The 23070-nt window shown below is 49.4% G+C and overlaps 1 protein-coding gene across 2 annotated transcripts; it reads right to left on the minus strand.

Annotated features, from left to right (window-relative positions):
* Positions 1–549: 549 nt before the first annotated feature.
* LAPTM5 (lysosomal protein transmembrane 5) lies at positions 550–21363 on the minus strand. Of its 2 annotated transcripts, none has more exons than XM_033081012.1 (8): positions 21173–21363; positions 15450–15543; positions 8526–8602; positions 7462–7593; positions 6070–6192; positions 5322–5417; positions 2306–2398; positions 550–1139 (listed from the first exon to the last, which is right to left on the minus strand). In XM_033081012.1, the coding sequence occupies exons 1-8, from the start codon at positions 21257–21259 to the stop codon at positions 1065–1067; spliced, it is 777 nt and encodes a 258-aa protein (XP_032936903.1). In that variant the 5' UTR covers positions 21260–21363; the 3' UTR covers positions 550–1064. The 2 variants fall into 2 exon arrangements, with proteins under 2 accessions (XP_032936903.1, XP_032936900.1); XM_033081009.1 differs by having other exon boundaries at positions 6070–6195.
* Positions 21364–23070: the final 1707 nt, after the last annotated feature.

The following is a 23070-nucleotide window of genomic DNA, read 5'->3' on the forward strand; positions in this document are numbered from 1 at the left end:
TGCACATCCAGTGAAAAGAGCAGGGGCAGCACCACATTTCTTATTCATCCTCTGCAAATATTCCACTGAAGTTTGCTGTGAAATATTCCATTGAAGCCTGGTTTGTGCTGGTTCAGAGCAGAGCAGAGCAGCCCCCCTGGGCTGTGATCCAAGCTCTGCATGAGGCTGGAATGGAGCCTTTATTTAAGACTGAGAAAACCCCACATTTTTCACAGTGTGATGTTTGCAAAGAGCAGGAAATGATCCCGAAAGGGGAGCAGGTGTGGAATTCCAGGGACATCAGCAGTGCCATCAGTGACATCTGCAGGGCCTGAGCTGTGCAGAGTCACTGTGAACAGGCCACAGATCCTTATCATTGCTGATAAGGCAGAGAGGCAGATTTTGAGAGGAAATTGAAATGGAAATATCAGCTTTTCCTCTGCAAGCAGCACAAGCATGAGAAAAGATCAGACCAAGGTCAAAGCACCATTTTTTGCTCTCTAATTTTTTTTAGAAATCAAATTATTTCTTCATTCAGAAACCAGACTCACAGTTTGGAAGCCATTAACATTTTTATTTTAATTGAATCTCATCTTCCAAGTCACATAAAGCACAGAAAAATGCACCCACTCAGGTATGAAATGGCAGAGCAATGCTGGGCTGATATTCTGGGTTGCTGTCAATCATCACAAGCAGACAGGGTGAGAGCTGCAATTCCTGGGGGTTTTTGGCTGATCCCTTTGCTGTAGGAATTCTGGCTGGTGGAGCTGCAGGGCTGGGTTATCCCAGAGAAAATTCCTTCCCTGTTCATCCTTTAATCCCACTCCATAAAGGTGTCAGTGCTGAGCCAGAGCAGAAACATCATCCTGGAGCACAGAGCAAAGCTGGCAGGGCTCAGGCCAGCCCTGCACCTCACAGCAGCCAAATCCCAGATTCAGGGGTGGGAACCAGAGGCAGGAAAGTGCCAGAGCAGGACAAGACTCCAGCAGGTCCTGTGGGATCTGGCTGGGAGAAGCTGGGAACTGCTCTGGGGTGAGGGGAGAGGCACTGGCAGCACCCAGAGCTGCCTCTCCCCCGGGCTGGGCTCACACCCTCAGGTAGGGAGGAGGGGAATCCTTGGAAGGCAATTCCAGGGCTTCCTCATAGGATGGCAGCACGGCCTGGAAGAGATCAGAGGTCATGGGATCACAGGGATTCCATCCTGCCTGCTTCCATCAGGGACAAAGAACCACAGGGGCACGGAGGGCAGGAATCCAGCAGAGCTGGGGCAGCAGGGTTGGATTCACCCCGTGCCAGTGGCACCTCCAATCCTGGGACATTCCTGGTACACCCCCATTCCCTGGGACATTCCTGGTACACCCCCATTCCCTGGGACATCCCTGGGACATCCCTGGGCACCCCCATTCCCTGGGACATCCCTGGTACATCCCTGGGCACCCCCAATCCCTGGGACATCCCTGGGACATCCCTGGTACACTCATAATCCTGGGACATCCCTGGTACACCCCCATTCCCTGGACAGTGACCAGGGCTCCTGAACATGTGGAATCCCAGCCTCATTCCCAAGGAATGCTGAGGAATTTTGCAGAGGGGCACAGCTGGGGCACCACTGCTGGCAACACTGGGCTCAGCAGATTTGCCAAGATAAATGCAACCCTCAGCATTCCCTATCCCTCACCATTCCCTATCCCTCACCATTCCACGTCCCTCACCATTCCATTACCTCAGCATTCCCAACCCTCAGCATTCCATGTCCCTCACCATTCCCAACCCTCAGCATTCCCAACTCTCACCATTCCATGCCCTCACCCTTCCCAACCCTCACTATTCCATACCCTCCCTCTTCCCTTCCCATCCATTCTTACAGCATTGAAAATCCAAAACTCTCAGACATAAAGCTGAAGAAAAAGCTGATTTTAAACACTTTTAGCTATGGAAACCAAAGTCCAGCTGGAATTAACCCCAAATTCCTACATCAAGGATCACAGGGAATCCATTCCCATTTATCTGCCATGCCTGAGTTTCACCTTCCTTGCACATTGACTTTAAGGATTTTAGGCAGAAGTAAAATTAAATGGATATATTGTAATTAAAAACTGATTATTAGCACTTGCTACTGGGGATTTGAAGGGCGGTAAATTCTCTCAGATTCCAAAAAAATCAGAGATAAGAATCACTAGTCTAAAGGATTCCTGTTCACAGAATAAATTCACTTTTCCTCACCTTTTCCTCTGTTTTTAAGTCCATCTTCAGGAATCAATTCACTTTTATGCCCCTTTCCCACTGTTTTAGGTCCACTTTCAGGAGTAAATTCATTTTTCCTCACCTTTTCCACTGCCTGTGGCTCCACTTTGACCTCCTCCCTGTTGCTGGCTTTGATGTACTTGAAGCAGCTCAGGACACACTTGAACATGTAGGCCTGGAGAAGAGGGAAAAGGGAAGGAAAAGGGCAATTTCCCATGGCACTGCAGGGCAAAAGGGACATTTCCACTCTTGCCACCAGCCTGGGATTTTCCTGCTCTTTTCTCTGGAGGGAGAAGTTTGGCACCATGATCCCAGGGCCTTAAATCTGTGTTTCCATCCTTCCCTAGGAATGTGATGATTCCATGAATTCAGATCAATGAGGTGGGATTGGGATCGATAATTCAGTAAAATTAAAGTGATTAAACATAAAATCCATTTAACACAACACTGAGATCACAATATCCTGAGTAGGAAAGGAAATCGTGGCCCTGATGTCATTTTTCAGAGCAGGTTACAAAGTCTGGATTCCATGAATTCAAAACACTGAGGTGGGACTGGGATCAATAATACAGTAAAAAATGAAGTGATTAAACACAAAACCCATTAAACACAACACTGGACACTTGTCAGATCACAATATCCTGAGGCAGGAAATGAATTCATGGCTTTGATTTTTCAGAGCAGGTGACAACGTCTGGATGCCTCAGGAAAGCACCAGAGGCACCACAGAGATCCAAGCACCGCCCCAAAACTCCCTTCCTTCAGCAAAACCCCATTTTTGCACCTCCCTGACAGGAGCTCCTGGCACCCCATGGATTTATCCACGCAATAAATGGAGCTTTTCTGAGGAAGGATTGATTGAGGGGCTGTGGCCCAGGGACATAAGCGGGGTCTGTGGGACTGGCCCTGTTAAATCAATATTTTCCCTGCTCAAGCAGCACGGCAGAGTCGTGTGCCTGGTGTTTGTGTTGGCCTGGAATGTGCCTGGGAGCTGCTGGGATTTTCAGGGAACACAGGGAGCCTCAGATCCCAAAGCTAGGCTGTGCAGCCGAGCATTCCCAGGACAATGGGGGCTGTTTGTGTTGACACCAAGCCAAGACAAAGAGAAAAAAAGGAATGAAATATCTGAGCTGAAAAAATCAATCTCAACATTCCAGACATTGGAGGCAAATCCAAACTTTGAGCATCTTTTGGGAATATTGCAAAACCCTTCCTAAGCCTCTTCATCCAGAGAGCAAAGCTGGAGCTGTCATAGAAACTGGGTAAAAACCTCCACTCATCCAAGAAAAAACTCCAGTAAATCTGAAAAATAAATAAAAATCACACAGCAAAGGAATGGACTTCCTGATTTTGGTTTTGAAATAAATCATGCAACAAAGGACTGCATTCCTCAGTTTTGGTTTTGAAATGAATAAAAATCACACAACAAACAAATGCATTCCTTGATTTTGGTTTTAAAATAAAATGATACAACAAAGGAATGTTTTACTCCCCGATTTTGATTTTGAAATGAATAAAAATCACATAACAAAGGAATGCATTCTCAGATTTAGGTTTTGAAATAAATCAAAATCACAAGGAATGTTTTATTCCCCTTAATTTCTGCTTTCTTGTCCCTGTGGTGCTGGAGGGCTCTATGATTCCAAAGTGAGGTAAAGATTGTTGGAATATTTGCCCAGCCCCCATCCTGGGAAGTGTCCAAGGCCAGGCTGGAGCACCCTGGGGCAGGGGAAGCTGCTCCTGCCATGGCAGGACCCAAATCATTCCATGGATTTGGGATCACTCGTGGGTGCAGAGACCAGCACAGGAATTACCTTCAGTGTGCCATGGCAGCACACCCTGCCCATGGAAGGTTTTTTCCAAGGAATTCAGAAAACTGATCCTGTCACCACTGGAGTCCCAGAGCCCCAACCCCACCCTGCCCATGGAAGAATTTTCCCATGGAATTCTGAGGATTCTGCCACCACAGGTAATGCAGACCCAGCCCCATGGTGCCCTGTGCTGGGAGGCTGCAGGGAGAGAATTCCACGGGATTTTACCCATGGAAGAGGAGAGGGATTGGCACTGGGATTAAAGGATGGGGTCCTGATGGCTTTTTTTGGGGACTGCAGTAGACCAGGGGTCCTGGGGGTTTTGTTATCCCACCCCATCCCTTCTCTTACAGCCCCAGCACAAAACCTCATTGCAAATCCAGCGTTTTCTGGGTAAAGCTGTGAAAAATTCCAATTAATCCATTTGCCAGGTCAGGGAGATTCCTGCCAGCTGGGGCTTGGGGTTATCTCCCTCCTGCTGCACACTCCATGCAAATATTAAAAGAGATCTTAAAGCCATGCCTGCAGTGCATCCATACAAAACTCTCCACTCCTCACTGCCTTATCTGGCCCACCTGCAAGGCTCAGAACGTAAAATGGTTTCCAACTCACAAGCAGCACTTTCTGCCTGAGTACCTGGAACAATCTGGTTTTCTTCATGGGATGAAGGTGAAAACTCAGCTCTCTGAGCCACTGAAGCAATAAAAGAGTAAAACCCATCCCCAGTGGAGCTTCCTGAGGCACCAGCAGGGTTTAGCTCCCAGTTTTAATCAACTTTGGGAGTATCAGCGTGGAAAACCCTGCTCCCATCAGAGCGGACACAGCCACTCACCCAATGGAAGATCTCACCTGCTGCTCAATAATCTCATTTATTTGGACACATTACAGCAGAGGACTTTGCTGTGCTTGTTTTCAACCTTTTTCTCCTAGAGAGGAATGGGCAGTGATGATTTGGGGATATAGGAAGGATTTTGCTCGGTAACTCACTCACACAGAAGTGTAAAAGGAGATATTTGGATAAATAATCTCATATAATGTCAATAATCTCATTTATTTGAGCACATGACAGCAGATTTTGCTGTGTTTGTTTTCAGCCTTCTCCTAGAGAGGAATGGGCAGTGATGATTTGGGGATGTAAGAGGGATTTTGCTTGGTAACTCACACAGAAGGGATTTAGATAAACCAGAGGTACAGCACCCCCTGTGCCTGAGGAGAGCCCGACAAGGCACATTTGGGAGAGAATAAAGGTGAGTTTTCCTGGGGGAGCCTGACTGCAGAGCCTTTTACCTTGAGCAAGAGCACGGCCAGGAAGGCGAGGGTGAAGGTGATCATCACTCTGGTGTACTCCTCTGCCGGCAGCTTCTGCAGGGCTGGCAAAGAGCCCTGGGGGAAAAGGGAGAAGGTGTCACCCCCAAAACTCCTTCCCTCTGCCAGGGGCACCCACAGAGAGGGGCTCAGGCTTCAGGCAGAACAAGGAGCGAAGGATTTGCACTGGCAGCAGGATCACAGGGATATTGTTTTCCTCCTGCTGCTTCCACTCCTTGGGCAAAGCCCCGTTTAAATGAGAACTTTTGCAATTTTAATTTCCACTTTTGCCACCAGCCTGGGATTTTTCTGCTCTTTTCTCTGGAGGGAGAAATTTGTGACCATGATCCCAGGGCTTAAATCAGTGTCTCCATCCTTCCTTAGGAATGTGATGATTCCATCTATTCCTAACAACACTGGGGTGGGACTTACTAAACATGACTGTTTAATTAAGATGAAATTGGAGGCATTTTCCATGCAGGCAGCTCTGCCTGAATCACTTTGCTCTGCAATTTGCATCCATCAGGTTGCTACAAGCAGAAACAAGTTGTATTTTTAAGGAACACCAGAGCTGTCAGTCAGGAACAGCGCTGGGGAGAACATGGAAAACCCTCCTTGCTGTCACCCTGAGCAGCTCTGGGTGTTCCAGAGAGGTCAGAGGAGCTGCAGAGCCACGGAACTGGAATTCCAGGAGCTCCCAGTGTGGAAAATGAGTGGAGCTCAGACCTACCCCGCTGTCCAGAGGCTTGAGGCTGAGATAGGTGGGCACCTCCATGTAGGAGCTGCACAGGGTGAGGATGCTCAGGCAGAAATCCAGCAGCTGCAGCGCCAGCAGGGGAGTCCTGGAGTGGCCCTGCTGAGGGACAGGAATTGGGTTACAGTCACTGGATCACTTCTGCAGATTGTTCCCACTTCACACAGAGCCTGTGGTTGGTTCACACCGAGTCTAAACCGCTAAGTTCCCTTAAATTCAACCCAGAGCTACCATTCTGCCAGCTCAAAGAGTGAGCAAACCATCTGTGGTTCACTCACCCGAGCTCCACAGAAGCCTCTGGCTGGAGCAGCGACCATCCCCGTTTGTCTCCTGCAAACCCCTCAGTCAGGGGCACACCCAGAGCCACCTCCCTGAGAGCCAGGAGAAAATCAACATGCCCAGACAGGGGAAAATAAATATCCCAGCTGCCACTGGCCTCCTTCAGCCTCCAAGGATTGGATACTGTCCAGGCAGACAAAAACCACCTCACATTTGGATTCAGGATCCTAAAAGTCTTTTCCAAACTAAAGGATCCCATGACAAACCACAGCCCAGGGTAAAGATCCTTCAGTCCAGCCAAAATGATTCCATGAAGAACCACAGCCCAGGGTAACCAACCTTTATTCCAACCTTCCAAAACCCTAAAGGTCTTTTCCAGCCTAAAGAATTCCATGACAAACCATAGCCCAAGATAACAATCCTTTACTCCAGCCTAAAGAATTCCATGGCAAACCACAGCCCAGGGTAACCATCCTTCATTCCAACCTTCCAGGACCCTAAAGGTATTTTCCAACCTAAAGGATTCCATGAGGAACCACAGCGAAGGGTAACCATCCTTTATTCCAACCTTCTGGGACCCTAAAAGTCTTTACCAGCCCAAAGAATTCCATGACAAACTACAGCCCAGGGTAAAGATCCTTTAGTACAGCCAAAAAGATTCCATGAAGAACCACAGCCCAGGGTAACCAACCTTTATTCCAACCTTCCAAAACCATAAAGGTCTTTTCCAGCCTAAAGTATTCCATTAAGAACCATAGCCCAGGGTAACAATCCTTTATTCCAACCTTCTAGGACCCTAAAGGTATTTTCCAGCCTAAAGGATTCCATGAAGAACTGATTCCCAAAGTAACAATCCTTTACTCCATCCTAAATGATTCCATGGCAAACCACAGCCCAAGGCAATGATCCTTCATTCCAGCCTAAATGCTTCCATGAAGAACCACCCCAGGTAAGGATCCCATCCTCCATTCCATGCATTCCCCAGCTCCTGAGAGCCCCCAGGAGGAGGAGGGGCTGTAACCAACCCACAGGAGGGGAGATGGGGCTGTCACCCACCCCCCAAGAAGAGGAGGAGGGGCTGTCACCCACCGTGTGGCTCAGGGAGGAGGACACGGAGATGATCACTGGCACCTGGATGTAGGAGCTGAACATGGTCAGGAGGCTGAGGAGGAAATCAATGACTTGCAGAGCCAGGAAAGGGATCAGGAAACGCTCCCTGTTCTGAGGAGGAAAAGCAGAGCTGGTTATCTCCATTCCAAGTGGGCAATGAGAGCAGCTGGAAGGATTTAGATGGTGCTCCAAGAATCAAACTTCCTTGGAATTTCTGATTTCAGTGACAACTGATCCAGAGCAAACAAGGCATCAGTGCTGATGTTTTTCATCCCTTTGGAAAGTTCCTGTGTATTCTCACTCTGTGACATTGGCACTTCCCATCAGAGCTGTCATCCAGCTGTCCCTAAAAATCACCTCTGCAGAGGGAGAACTGGGTCATTGGGGTGGTGTTGGACACTCAGAACTCTGAACACACTCACATTCCTGGGGTCCCCACACCAAGGCCTGGCCATTCCCCCTGAGCTGGGAAATGTTGTCCTGGTTCAACAGTGACAGTTCCCTGACAGGACTGACCTGCCACAGAGCAAGGGAACGAGGCAAGAAAACCTCTCTGAATCATAAAATCTCCTTCATTTAACACCAAACAAATTGGGTAAATTTGGGTGTTTGAAGCTTTTAATGAGAACCTGAGGCTTCAAAGCAGTCACTCTGTCCCTATGGAAGAAGGAGATGTTTTAATCTGCCTTTTTCCCTGTTAGATTCTGGAATTCAGGGACTTTTACCTTCTTCTTTTCTTTTTTCCCTGCGTGATACTGGGATTTTATCTGCCTTTTTTCCCTGTGGGGTTCTGGGATTCAGGGATATGTATCTGCTTTTTTTTCCTGTGTGATTCAGGGATTTTTATCTGCCTTTTACCCTGTGTGATTCTCCGATTCTGGGATTTTTATCTGCCTTTTTTTCTTTTTCATGATGTGATTCTGGGATTTTGATCTGCCTTTTTTTCTGTGTGATTCTCTGATTCTGGGGAGTTTCCTGCCAGTTTTGACCATAATTCCAGTGAGCACCATCCAAACCCTGACTGTCATTTTTGGGGAACATACCTTGATCACCCCGAACAGGAGGTGGAAGCTGATGACAAACAACATGAGGATCAGCAGGAAACTGGTGGTGATATCAGCTGCAAAGGATAAAAATGAGAACAGGAATCACCACATCACCAAAACATGTCCCAACTCCATCACACCCCTAAGGGAGAGCTCAGCCTGGCACCAAGAATTCTGTCTGTGGAGGAATTCATGCCATGCAGCTGGAATTTACCCTCTTTCCCTTTTTACACCCATTTTCCATCTCTTTGAATTTCCTGTATCCACCAGGCCATGCAGGTTGTGAGCTCGAGGAAACCAAGGCCTGCAATGTTAAATATCCCAGGCTACAAAAGGAAGTATTAAAAAAACCCATGGGGCTTTTGGCTCACAGCTCTGAGCTGGAAATTATTTAGAGACTGAAAGGCAGATAAAAGGAACCAGCAGTGAAATGCTGCAGGACCTTCAGAATCCCTCAGAGAGGAGCAGGAATTTTAACCCCCAGCACTGGTGAGGCCAGGCAGGGTCAGGGGGATCTCTTCCCCAGCTCTGCAGTGGGGGATGCAAGGGACACCTCCAAAACACAACGTGAGGGGCTCTGGGGGGATCTTTGGCAGCTGCTCTGGGTTCAAGGGGATGTTTTATATCCATGGAGTTCCTGCTCAACCTTTTCCTGGAAGCAATTGTTCCTCCTGGAAGCACAGCCCTGGTGCTGATTCACCTCTCCAGAGGCAAAACTTGGCTGCTTTTGTTTTAATCTGCCTCTGCACCACCTTTCCCAGAGCCTCCTCCAACTCCCTTCCTCTGTTTCACCTGAGTTTAAAACAGCGCTGGCCACTGTGGCTTCTTAATTCCTAAAAGCTTCAAGAAAGGGTTTAATTCTGCCAGAAAACAGCCAAAGTTTGGTGGGGTTTGTTTGTTTGTTTGGTTGTTGTTTGTTTTTTTTTTTTAAAAAGCAGCTGAACCTTCCCACAGGTGCACAGGACTGGTAATCCTTGGAGGTCCCCTCTAGCTGAGGATATTCCATGCAACCACGAATAAATCCAGTGCCAAACTCAGTTTTATCCATCACCCTCCCTTTTCATATCCTTGTTTTCATAAAGAACTCTGGGAATTGTGCCTGTAGAATCCCTGTCATATTCCAGCTGCTCTGAAATCCTTTACTGCTCCATATCATCCTTTTTTTTCCCAGGAAAATTCATCTCTATCTCCCCCATCTCTGAGTGATAACCTGGAGCTTTGGTTCCCCTTTGGTGAGAGAAGATTTCAATGCTTGGGCAGACCCCGAATCATCTTTCATTCCCTTTCTAGAAGTGGATATTCTTTATTCCAGTGAATATTTCTTAATTAAATTTCTATTTTTTTCCTCATTTTTTCTCTTTTGCCAAGAGGATAAAATCATTCCCAAAGAAGTCAAGGCTGAGAAACCTGTCCCTGTTTTTCAGGCAGGTGACCCCAACACTGATAACTGTCACAGCTTTATCAGAATTTGCTGTGTTTAGAGGGAGATGCAAAGATTCCACTGAGGGCAAAGGGACACAAATCTACCCCCAAGTCAAGAAAGGACTAAAAATGTCACTGAGAAGCTCAGGAACAATTCCAGGTTTGTTGAAGACCTTCCTGAGCCACACGTGGGCAGGTGGCAGCAGCAGTGCCACCCCTCCCATCCTCCCTCTGCTGACAGAGTTCATTTAAATGCAATTTAAATTCATTTCAATTGATACAAAAGGGATCTTCAATTCCCCGGCTGTCTCCTCTTGAAATCTCCTCCAGAAATGAGCTTTGCTGATGGGAAACCTTCAGTGTGGAAAGAGTTTCTGCCCAGCACTTCCTGCCCCCAGCACAAGGAGCCTCTTCCTTCCTCATGCTTGGTGGGGGAACCCCTGAGGATGCTGCAACCTGCCAGGAAGCCAAAACAGCTGATCTGAGGGGGAATGGAGCCATCTGGAGGGGTGGGATACAGGGGATGATCCAAATTATCCACGCACCCTGCACCAGGAAAGGAGGGCTGTGATGCTGCAAAGCAAGGAAACAGCTTTTCCTCCTTTTCCTCACAACTTGACAAAACCCCAAGGCAGGAGCTGCTCCTCCCCAGCTCGTGGGAATTGAGAGCCAGAGGAGGAAGAAATCTCTGTGAACGGTGGAGAGAGAAACCCCAAACTCAGCAAACGCCGAGGGACAGCAGGGAGGGAGAGGGGGAAAGGGCTTTGCCCCCTGGAGAAAGTCAGGAACACAAAGGGCAGCTCCCTCCAAAGGCAATGCTGCTGCTTTCCTTCTGCTCCCGGGGGTGGGAAAGGCAGAATTCCACGGCAGAACAACAACCCCACATTCGAGGGGCAGGGGAATGGAACCAAGACTGGGATATGGCACACAAAGAGCCAAAGATTAACAGAGAACAGCCTAAACCCAAAACTGAGCCTAACAAAGGAGCTGGACTCAGCCTTTGTGGGACCAGCCCTGAAGGAGCCAATCCCAATCCCATCAAAGCCCAAACTCTCAAAGCCTTTTCCCCAAAGGAGACAATCCTATTAAAGCCCAAATTCCCAAAGCTTTTTTCCTGAAGGAGCCAATCCCAATCCCATTAAAGCCCAGACTCCCAAAGCCTTTTCCCCTGGGTTCTGCCCAGCGCCAGAACTCAGGAGTTTGCCCAGAGAAGATTTCTTTCCTTATTCCGGGATTTTCTGGGATAAGGCACAGCCGTGTTTTCCTGCCTCTCTCTCCATGGGCTCCTGCTCCAGCTCTCTGGCAGGATCCCTAATTAATTGGGAAGTGGCCATTGCCAGCTAATTGCCCAGCTGGATTTTCCAAGCAGAACCTGGATCAAAACCCTGCAAACAAAACAACAAAGAAACAAAACCCTCACAACCCCACAAACACAAAGGGGTGGAAAGGAAAGGAAAGGAAAACCAAGGGAAAACAACTTCCCTGGAGCTGGCTGCCTTCTGTTTGCTCCCGGGAAACAGAGTCACTCTCCCTGCTGGTGGCAGGGATAGGGTGGTGCCATGGACAAAAAACAAAAAGCACACACAAAAACCCCAAACAAACCCCAACCTCCCCTAACAAACAAAATTTTAAAACCCCAAATAAACAAAAAGCCAAACAAACAAAACCCAAAATAAACAAAACCAAAAACCTAAACAAACAAGACTTGAACAAACAAAAACAACCAAAAAACAGAACCAAAAAATCCTAAACAAACAAAAATCCCAAAGCCCCAAACCAACAAACAAAAAACCCAAAAAACAGAACCAAAAAAAAGCAAACAAAAACCTCAAAGAACAAACTTCCAAATAAAAAAACAAAAACCCCAAGCAAACATAAAAGCAAAACACAAACACAAACAGCCCAAACAGACAAACAAAATTCCCAAACCAGCAAACAAACAAAAAAAAAGAACCCACAAAAAAACCAACAAAAAAAAACCCAAACCAAAACAAACGAAACAAAAAACCAGAAAAACAGAAAAACCAACCCAAACCAAGAAACAACCAAACAACCCCAAGACTCTCTGTAAAACAGCAAAACAACCAAACCCTGAAAGAGGAAGGAAACCCTTGAGGTCACACTTGCATCAAGTTCTTCAGTTTCCATCACAAACTGAAAGTGGGAACACATTTTGCAAGAATGGATGATGGATGGATGATGGATGGATGATGGATGGATGGATGGATGGATGGATGGATGGATGATGGATGGATGGATGATGGATGGATGGATGGATGGATGGATGGATGGATGGATGATGGATGGATGATGGATGGATGGATGGATGATGGATGGATGATGGATGGATGGATGATGGATGATGGATGATGGATGGATGGATGATGGATGGATGGATAGATGGATGGATGATGGATGATGGATGGATGGATGGATGGATGATGGATGGATGGATGGATGGATGGATGGATGGATGGATGGATGGATGATGGATGGATGGATGGATGGATGATGGATGATGGATGGATGATGGATGATGGATGGATGGATGATGGATGATGGATGATGGATGGATGATGGATGGATGGATGGATGATGGATGGATGGATGGATGGATGGATGATGGATGGATGATGGATGATGGATGGATGGATGGATGGATGATGGATGGATGGATGGATGGATGGATGATGGATGGATGGATGGATGGATGATGGATGGATGGATGATGGATGATGGATGATGGATGGATGGATGGATGATGGATGGATGGATGATGGATGATGGATGGATGGATGATGGATGGATGGATGATGGATGATGGATGATGGATGGATGGATGGATGATGGATGGATGATGGATGGATGGATGGATGGATGGATGGATGGATGATGGATGGATGATGGATGGATGGATGGATGGATGATGGATGGATGATGGATGGATGGATGGATGGATGGATGGATGGATGGATGATGGATGGATGGATGGATGGATGATGGATGGATGGATGGATGGATGGATGGATGGATGATGGATGGATGGATGGATGGATGGATGATGGATGGATGGATGATGGATGGATGGATAGATGGATGGATGGATGATGGATGGATGGATGGATGGATGGATGATGGATGGATGATGGATGATGGATGGATGGATGATGGATGATGGATGATGGATGGATGGATGGATGATGGATGGATGGATGGATGGATGGATGGATGATGGATGGACGGATGGATGATGGATGGATGGATGGATGGATGGATGGATGATGGATGGATGGATGGATGATGGATGGATGATGGATGGATGATGGATGGATGGATGGATGGATGGATGATGGATGGATGGATGATGGATGGATGGATGATGGATGGATGGATGGATGGATGGATGGATGGATGATGGATGGATGGATGGATGGATGGATGATGGATGGATGTTCCTGGTTTCCTTGTGCTCATTCCAGCCCTGGCTCTGGAGCCTTCTGGGTTATTCCTGCTGGGTTATTTCCTGGGAAAGCTCTGCAGGAAGGGATTTGCACCCTGTGCTGGGGGCTGAGTTGAGCAGAGCAGCCTCCAATCCCCTCATGGGAATATTTGGGAATATTACTCCATGGGAAACACGGGAACCATTGCACTGGCCCTTGCTCAGGTTCCTATCAGCAGGACTCACCCAAATACCCATTTTTTGATCACTGCTGATGCCCTTTCCCTTGGAACTGGGTGATTAAAGTCCCTTCCAACCCAGACAGTCCATGATTCTGTTGGATGAACCAAACCTTTGAGTGCTGATGTCAAACAGCCCTGGGGGATCCCAGTTTCCTTGGAAAAAAATGTGAAGCCGGCTTTTGTAACTTCACCAGGCAGTGCCTATACCTGGTTTGGTGCTTTTCCCTACTCCTGAGTCCTATCCTGGGGACAAGAGAGTTTGGAATGTGCAGGAATCCATACTCAGCCTCCTTTTCAGCCCAGGAAAAGCCTCTCTGGAACAGCAGGGAACAGCAATTCCTGCCTGCCATGGGTTGTGTTTTTCTCTCTGTTGGTATGGACAGGGCAGGGAGGGGGCCCGAGTTCCTTCTTTGGCTCCCAGGGTTATCTCAGCTTGTGGTTTTACCCAGAAAATGTCTCAAGAAAAGAAAACCCCCCTGCACTTGTTTCCAAACAGCTCCTGCAGAACATCCTGGTTGGGCAATGTTTGGGGAGTTGGTTTTTTAGATGGTACCTCATGAGACAGCTCCAGGTCTCTGCAAGGATCAGAGCTGGATCTTTCTGGAGGAATTCAATCCTTCAGGAATTCTGAGCTGTGGGACAGCCTGGCTGCCTCTTCCAGCCACCAGTGTTCTGGAAAAATACACCAGGGGCTGGGAAAATCTGGGAATGGGGTCACAGGGGAGGGAGGGGTTGTGTGGCTCTGTGCACTGAGAGACAGGAGATCTGTGGGAATGGCACTATGGGAATGGCACTATGGGAACGGCTCCATGGGAATGGTTCTATGAGAATGGAGCTATGGGAACGGTTCCATGAGAATGGTTCCATGGGAATGATTCTATGGGAATGGCTCCATGGGAATGGTTCTATGGGAATGGCTCCATGGAAATGGTTCCGTGGGAATCGTTCTATGGGAATGTTTCCATGGGAATCATTCTATGGGAAGGGCTCTATAGGAATGTTTCCACAGGAATGGCTCCATGGGAATGGCTCCATGGGAATGGTTCTATGGAAATGGTTGCATGGGAGTGGTTCTATGGGAAGGGCTCTATAGGAATGCTTCCACAGGAATGGCTCTATGGGAATGGCTGTATGTGAATGGTTCCATGGGAATGGTTCTATGGGAATGATTCTATGGGAATGGTTTCACAGGAATGGTTCCATGGGAATGGCTCTATGGGAGCAGCTCTACGGGAATGTGTCTATGGGAATGGCTCCATGAGAAATGCTCCATGGGAATGGCTCCACAGGAATGGTTCCATGGCATGGAGGGGTGTTAGTGTGTTGGTGGAGTGTCGCACAGCCCACACATTCATGGGATCAGTGTGGGCTGGGATTTTTCCCCTCTGTCCAGGGAGTCCTCAGTTCTGAGGAGTTCTCAGACACTTCAGTATTTCCCTGGAAATGCCCAGAATGTAAAAGAAATCAGGAGTGTGTGTGAGGCTGGAATGATCCACAGCTGGGGAAAAGGGAGAGGAAGGAAAAGCAGGATTGCCAGGGGAATCCACAGGAGATTCCAGAGGGAGCTGAAGGACTCTGCAGGTGCTGCAGAGTTTGGGCTGATTCCCTGAAATAAAAACCGCTCTGCGCTCCATATTGATCTGCAACACAGCCTTGGCCTAAAGCAAACCCCAAACAGAGCCTAAATTCCTTCCTGATCTTCCTGATTCTGCGTCCACCCAGAATCTCAAATTCTTTGATGGACAAGGCAGAGGGAGCAAGCAGGACTGAGGGTTCCTCCCTGCCCCACAGCTGCTTCCCAGCATTCCCAGGACCCACCAATTCTGTAGTAATCCTTGTCCAGGTCTTTGCAGAAGCCCTTCCCATTGGCCACCTCCAGGGAATACTCGATCAGCAGCAGGACACTCATGACCTGGAGAACAAAGCAGAAAACACAATTCAGGGGCCTTGGGCCAAATTCCCAGAAGTGAACTTATTTCCAGGGAACACTGGATGGATGAGTCTCCAAGTGAGCCAAATGCAAAGGGTTTAAATCCCAGGAAATTCTGAGGCAACAGTTACCAGTTTATTAATACTTTGGATTTAACTGCCAGGAGGAGGATGGAGAAATGACAAAGGCAGTGAGTTTTATTTCAGTGGGTTTTATCCTGGTTTTATGTTTTGAAATTGCCTTTTACTCCAGAGTTGAGTGGAAATGCAATATCAGTATTCCAAAGTGTAAAAAGAAACACAAAAAGATTCAAGATCTCCCTGTAAGTGTAGCTGTGCCACTCCACTGACAAAACCATCACTTTCCTTCTTTTATTATTTGAAGAAAACCTCCAAATGTTCTTTTTTCACATTGAACCGCAACAGTTTTCCCCAAGTTTTCCAGCTGGAGCACCAAAGCACAGCCTGCAGGGTTCGTTCTGTCCTGAGTTTAACGACCTGGGGATGGAGGGAGGTGCAGAGCTGTGAGCTCAGTCCTGGCCCAGAACTTCTGCACTCACCCAGGGATGAGGTGCAGTGAGAAGTCCGTGTCTGAGCCCAGCTCAGGAGATCTCCATGGAATCAGGGAATCACAGAAAGGATGGAACATGTTGGGTTATTCCCTACTGCCATCCTGGGAAAGCTCTGCAGGAAGGGATTTGCACCCTGTGCTGGGGCCTGAGCTGAGCAGAGCAGCCTCCAACCCATCCATGGGAATATTTGGGAATGATGCTCCATGGGAAACATTGGAACCATTGCCCACATTTGGAATGCATTTACCACGGGTTGGAAGGGATTGGAAAGCTCATCCCATCCCACCCCACTTCCACTGTCCCAGGCTGCTCCCAGCCCTGTCCAGCCTGGCCTTGGGCACTTCCAGGGATCCAGGGGCAGCCACAGCTGCTCTGTCCATCCCTGGTGTGTCCCCATGTGTCCCTGTCTGTCCCTGTCTGTCCCTGTGTGTCCCGTGTGCAGGGAGGGACAGAGCAGCCCCAAGCTCTGCTCCAGGCCCAGCAGTGGCACCAGGGGCAGGGGCTGAGCCCAGGAACTGCCCCTGCACAGGAGGCACAAGTCCTGCCCTGGGCAGTGCCCAGCCCTGAGCAGAGCCCAGAGAGGGGCTGGAGTCTCCTTGCTGGGACACTGCAGAGCCACCAGGACACCCTGCTGTGCCCTGAGCTCTGGGATGGCCCTGCTGGAGCAGGGAGTGCCACCAGTGACCCTGGGGTGCCCTGCCCCGTGACCCCGAGCCCTCTGCCCCACAGTGGTGCAGAAGCCAGGCCTTATCTGCCACCCACATCAGCACCAGCTCGGCCTGAGCTGAAACAACTTTTGCACCAGAGTTGCAGCAACCTTTCACTTGAATCAGGCCCCAAACAGCCCTGTGGGTGAGGAGGAAGTGGCACTGTTGTGGTCTGGGCTCATGTTTGCAAACTGGGGGTGCTGGGCACAGAATGGTTCTGTGTTTTCAGAGGGTTTGGGCAGCCAGGGCTGCTGAGCTGCCTTTGCAGAGATGCTGTGGGAGGGAAGGCTTTGCCTTGCCCCAGAAAGGGGGAAACAAGGCTGGGAGGTGACAGGAGCTGAGCACAGCCCCTCTCTCTGCCTCTGTGTCGGCTGCAGAACACACAGAAATACTTTGAAACCAAACTCATCAACTTTCTGAGCCCCCAGCTGCAGCTTCCGGAAGAGCTGTGACACTCCCAGAGCAAGCAGCCACCAAGCCATGCCAGGCTGGGAGCCCCTGTCCCACCCTGTCCTTTGAATTTAAAATTCTCTCCAGAGTCTGAATGAGAAGGAAGGATGTGTCAGGCTTTCCCTGGGCCTGTCTGATAGCTTGTTCAAGAGTCACTGTGCTGTCTTCCCTTTTTTTCCATGAAGTGAATGAACTCTGCAATTTGCTCGTGAGCTGGCAGGAAGGGGAGGAATATCCAGATCTCATTACACGAGGACACGACAAAGTTAACATGAGTTCACCTTAATGGAACAGCATTTCAGCTCCCAGGGCAGCTCTGAACCCTGTCAAGGATGAAATTGCATCGATCCAAAGTGTTTTTACAGCTGCTGGTGCCCCTTGGGAGGGGAGGGATCGCTTAATGAAGACACATGGAGATCACACCTGACTGCAACGTGGCTGAGGTTTCGTGTTCAAGCTCCCAAACAGGTTTTGCTTCCTTCATTTCTGCTGTTGGTCCAGCCCCTCAACTGCCAGCATGGGAAATACGGGCAGAAATGGCTTTTTCAGGTTTCACTTAAAAGGAGCAAAATGGATGAGCTGGGCCCTAAATATCAGTTTTGTTCTCAAAGAGCAGTGGGTGAGAGCAGGACAGCAAACCCCAAACTCCCCCATGCAGCAGAGCCAGAGGCTGAAGTTCAGCGTGAGGAACCCTCTCTGATGTCTGTCAGAGAAAAACAAGGCCCTGGTTTCCTTGCTGGGGTGGAAGTGTGCCACACAACCCAGACCAAGTGCAGTCACACAAGATAAGAACGGGGCAGGAAACCCCAGCCCAGCCTGAGAGATTCAGGAGACTTCTGAGGAAAAAGTTGCTTTAAATTTTCCATTTTGTGTAGAAAGAAAGAAGCACTGAGCTGTGAGCAGGCAGAGCCCTCCAGGCCTTTCCCTGGGCAGGGAGAGCACCAGGACACCTCTGCAGCCACTGCCTTTGGCTGCAGTGTGGAACCTTCCTTGTTCCTGCAGGGAATGCACATCCAAGGGGGGAACCCTCTGCAGAGGGGTCTTTTGGGAAGAGGGCAGAGGAGAATGGGTGTGGTTCCTGCCCTGCACTCCTTGCTCAGCTACTCCCACTGCAGATCCACCCTCAGCTCCAGCAGAAACCAAAAACTTCTCATTTCAGGCAGAAAAATACCCAGTTCCCTTTCCCTTTGCAATGCTACAGCAGGAGAAAGGCAATTTAAAATAGAGGACTTCACTTCCAGGTACTCAATTCCCAGCCCCTCTCCAGCCCTTCCTCCCTTATCTCCTACAGCTGGAACTTTTGGAACAGTCCCCTCATCTTGTTCCTGCCTGTCTGTGAAAGGAGCTTCACATTTCTTGTGGAAGAAATTTGAATCCCCTGGAAATGAACGGCTGGAGCTGGGCCAGGGCAGGCTCAGGCTGGAGATCAGGAAAGGTTCTTCCCTCCCCCAGAGGGTGCTGGCACTGCCCAGGCTCCCCAGGGAATGGGCACGGCCCCGAGGCTGCCAGAGCTCCAGGGATGGACAGGGGGCATTGCTGGGGGGGCTGGGCAGGGACAGGGGTGGGACTTGAGGATCCTTGGGGGTCCCTTCCAGCTCAGGACGTTCTGGGATTTGATGATAGGCTGAGATAAATCCAGTCACTACATCAAGGCAGATAAATAGTCGTGACACGCAGAGCCCCATTCCCTAGGGTAATCCTGCTGCAGCTGCACTGGGGTTAAACTGCTCTTAGAGGTCATGTTGTGCCATTTTTTCTTCTGAAATATTTGGAGCTTGACTGATCTCCAGGTGATTTATCTTCATGCACTTGGCCCTGGTGTGATGCTGCTCCTCTTCTGCTTCCCAGCAGGGGTTTCTGCAAGGGGAGCCTGGAGCCATGGGGAGCAGGGAACACTGGGGACAGGGGGCTCTGGGGGGTTCTGACACAAGCAGGGGACACCCAGCACAAAGAGCACCCCACAAAAATGCTGCCCTGTCAGAGCTTCACCTTTTCTCTCTTGAATTTCCAAGTGGCTCTTGTGGCAGCTGAGGATGAATTGAGGAGTGCTTTGAGTTCTCATTTGGTTCTTTCCACAACATTTCATCTTCTCCTGCCACCTCCTTGGCTGTGCTGTTCCAGGAGAAGCAGCTTGGGCTCTGTGGAACTCCTGTGTCAGCCCCAGCCTGGTGAGAGCTCAGTGAATCCCACTGTGGGCTCACCTGAGTCACGTCCAGAAATGAGGACAGGGCCTGGGAGGGTTCCAGTGGTGACTTTGTGCTCTGTGAGCTACAGAGCTGCCAAAGAGAGGAGCTGGAGTGCAGCTGAGGCCAGACAAGGTGCAGACACTGCTTCCCAAGGCTCCTCTGGCTCCAGTCAAGGACCAAAAGGTATGGAATTCTGTGCCTGCACAGGAGCAAGTCTCCAGCCCTGATCCTGAATCTGTCTGTCAAACACCTCTGGGTCTGTTCATGGCTGGAGGAGTTGATCAACATGACAAACTTCCCAGTGTTGTCTCTGAAAGTCACCCGCAGGTCACCTCCCCACACCCAGTGCAGCTTTGCTGATCACCCCCTCATCCTCTCCTCATTCCCCTCCTTCTCCTTCCCTGTCTGTTCCAGACTGCCCAGGATTTATTCCAGCTGTCTCTGAAGAGATCAGCAGCGAGGCAGACCTGATTTATGGGAGGAGAAGACCTTGCCTGGGAGGGAGCTCTTTGATGGCACTGCTCTCACCCAGTATGGCTGGGATTCATCCCTGGCACCTGCAGGAATTTATCCTGATCCAAACCCCCAGCACTGATGGAGCAAATCACCCATGGTATAAATCCCCTTTTCCCTTTCCCTCCCCCTGCCCAGCTGCAGCTGCACCATCAGAGAGAGAGAAGAAGCAGGGTGGAAATGGTTGGTATTGTGTGATATCCCTGAAAGAAATAAGACCTATCCAAAAACTACCCTGTTTTCCAAGGGTGAAGGGGATGGGTCAGCTCCTACTGCTCCAGAGAAGAGGGGGGACCATGGAATGTCCTTCCCACACCAGAGCTGCCATTCCCATGGGATTTCTGTAGGCTGAAGGTCCCTCCAGTGCCCTTCTCCTGTCCAACTGTCAGAGCCCCAAACCCTGACTGTGCACACCCAGAGCTGTGGGGGGCCCATGGAATGTCCTTCCCACGCCACAGCTGTCATTCCCATGGGGTTTCTGCAGGTCCCCAGCTCCCCCTCTGCTGTCCAAGGAACCTGTGAGAGCCCTGTTATCCCCCCAAGCACCAAACCCTGACTGTGCACACCCAGAGCAGTACAGGGATTATTTTAACAACGCAGCCATGCAAGAAACCACATCCTCAGGACGGCTGAAAGCACCTAAAGCTCCTCAGTGCAGCCAAGAGCGTGGGAGAGAGGCACCTCTAGGCTCTCCTGCTCTGCCATCCCTGCCCCAAACAGCTCCTCTGGCTGCCTGGGAGCTGGACATGGCCATGATCCCAAAGGACACACAAAGGAGGCAGCTCTGCCCATCACCCCTCTGCTCCTGCAGCTCCCAAACGCCTCCAGTGCCCCACTGCCACATCCCAGTGCCAGTGCTGCCCATCCCCACCCAGCAGGTTTGGGACACACTCGGGTAGCAGCTCCTGCACCGAGCAGCAAAACGGGAAGCAGAGTGACTTTCCCTGAGCTCCAATTGGCAGAGCCAGAGAAAAAATCGTCCAGAACCCCTCCCAGTAGAGCAAATTCCGCTTCTCCCTTTCCCCCACCACCTTTTGTTCATCCCTCTTCACTCATTGGGTTTTCCTCTTGGGAACACAGAACATTCCAGGGTCAGGGAACCCTGTGAACCACAACAGTAGCTCCTGGAGAGGTTCCACCTCTGGTTTCCTGTCTCCCTGCCCCTGTCCCCTTCCAGGACTCACCATGTGGAAGATCCCCAGGGCCACTGTTGCTGTCTTGATGTTGAAGCAGCAGCATTTGGGGGGCTCAGGGGGGGCTTGGGGGCTCATTTTTGGGTCCCTCTGAGCACTCCTGGGTTAATGAGGCCGAATTTGCAGCCGCCCCACAGAAAGTGAAGCGAGAGCAGCTCAGCTTCCTTCCTGCTCTCTGAATGTGTGAAGTCATCTACAAAGTCACATGAGGCCTTTGGGTTTCTCAATCACAAAGAAAGCAGAACTGGGGGGCTTTTAGAACACATCCAGCCCCAGCGCTGCTCAGGTGTCCAGCACGGGGGTGCCAGGAGAGGAGGAGCAGGAGCAGGACGTGGCTTTGCCCTGCAAAAATCCTCAGCAGCAAAAGCAGGGCCCAGGAATTTCACCTCAAACTCACCCTGCTGTTTTTGCAGCAGAGCATCCAAGTTCCTCCCTTTGGACCTGCCAGCAAAGGCACCGTTCCCTGGAAGTGCTCCTGGCAGTGATGCTGGAGCAGCCCTGGGCTCGGTGAGGAGGAGACAGAGGTGCTGATGCCTTTTTGGGGTGCCCTAAAAACAGAGACCAGACAAAATTAAGATAATAAAAAGTGTTCTATTTATTGAGGGGCCTTCAGGGACATTTAGTGGGGAAACCCCCCAGGGGCTGCACCCCAAAAATGGACAGCAGGTCATGGGTTTTCACACTTTGATAAGTTTGGTCCATTTGCATATTGGGGGTTAATGTTCCAATCACAGCTCCAGGTAATGAAGTCATTTACCCCGAGTTTGCTCCCCCAACTCACTTTTGTTTCCATCTCTGGGGGCCTGAGGCAGTGAGGTGTCCTTGATTGCCAGCCTGGAGAGGAATTGTTGTGTCTGCCCAAAGTGGGAGAGCAGCAGCTCACACTGGATATGGAGTTTAGAGTTATGCACTGAAGAATCACAGGATTACAAATATATGGAAAATATAAAAGCTAAAATCCTGTGCATCAGTGTTGGCTGAGGGATCTACAGCTCTGGTCCCAGCTCCTGGGGATGTGATTTGTGTCCTCATCTCCTGGAAAATGAAGCCAGCAGGATCTGAGCGTGGTGGCTTTGTCACATGGGTGTCCCCCCTGCCTGAACTCACCCAAATGTGCTCTTTGACAGAGATTTTTTACCATTCTTATTAAAAAACCTCATTTTTAATTCTCTTTTCCTCTTTTCTCACCCCATGGGACAGAAGTTCCCTCTTTAGACCCCTGTGGAGCAGACTGTTCTGAGTTTTGAGCCTTCTGACACAGGTTGCATGTGTCCCAGCAGGGGACACCTCTCCAGGAGGGAAACTCAGGGAAATAAAATGAGAATTGGGCAAACACTCAAATGAGCTCTTGTGGGTGTCACATCCCAAAAACGCTCCTGGAATTTGCTGTTTGATGCCTCCAGGAGTGTTCCCAGCACAGCATCCGTGCAGTGCTCCAGCAGAGAGGTTTCTTGAGGTTTTTTTTACAGAATTAAATGCAGAGATTCCACCTGGATGCTCCGTAAACACAACCCAGCTGCAAATATTCCCTGATGGATCCTTGGTAGAGCAACAAAGTGAAATTTCTTCACCAGCAGGAAAAGGACAAAGCTGCAGGTGAGGACTGAGGGCACCACATCCACCTGTGAGAAATAGGCTTAAAAATCAGGTTTATTTTAAAAAATAGATCATTTTGAGCATCTTTCCTTTATAAACCAGATGCAAACACAGGCTTGGCTTTGCCTTCCCCACATGAAACGTGTTTTCTTTAGGGGCTGCCTCCTCCCATGATAAATAGGGTTAAAAATAAGGTTTATTTTTAAAAATAGATCATTTTGAACATCTTTTCTTTACAACAGGCTTGGCCTTGCCTTCCCCACATGAAATGTGTTTTCTTTAGGGGCTGCCTC

Source organism: Catharus ustulatus, chromosome 26, assembly GCF_009819885.2.
Source record: "Catharus ustulatus isolate bCatUst1 chromosome 26, bCatUst1.pri.v2, whole genome shotgun sequence".
Taxonomy (NCBI): Eukaryota; Metazoa; Chordata; class Aves; order Passeriformes; family Turdidae; genus Catharus; species Catharus ustulatus.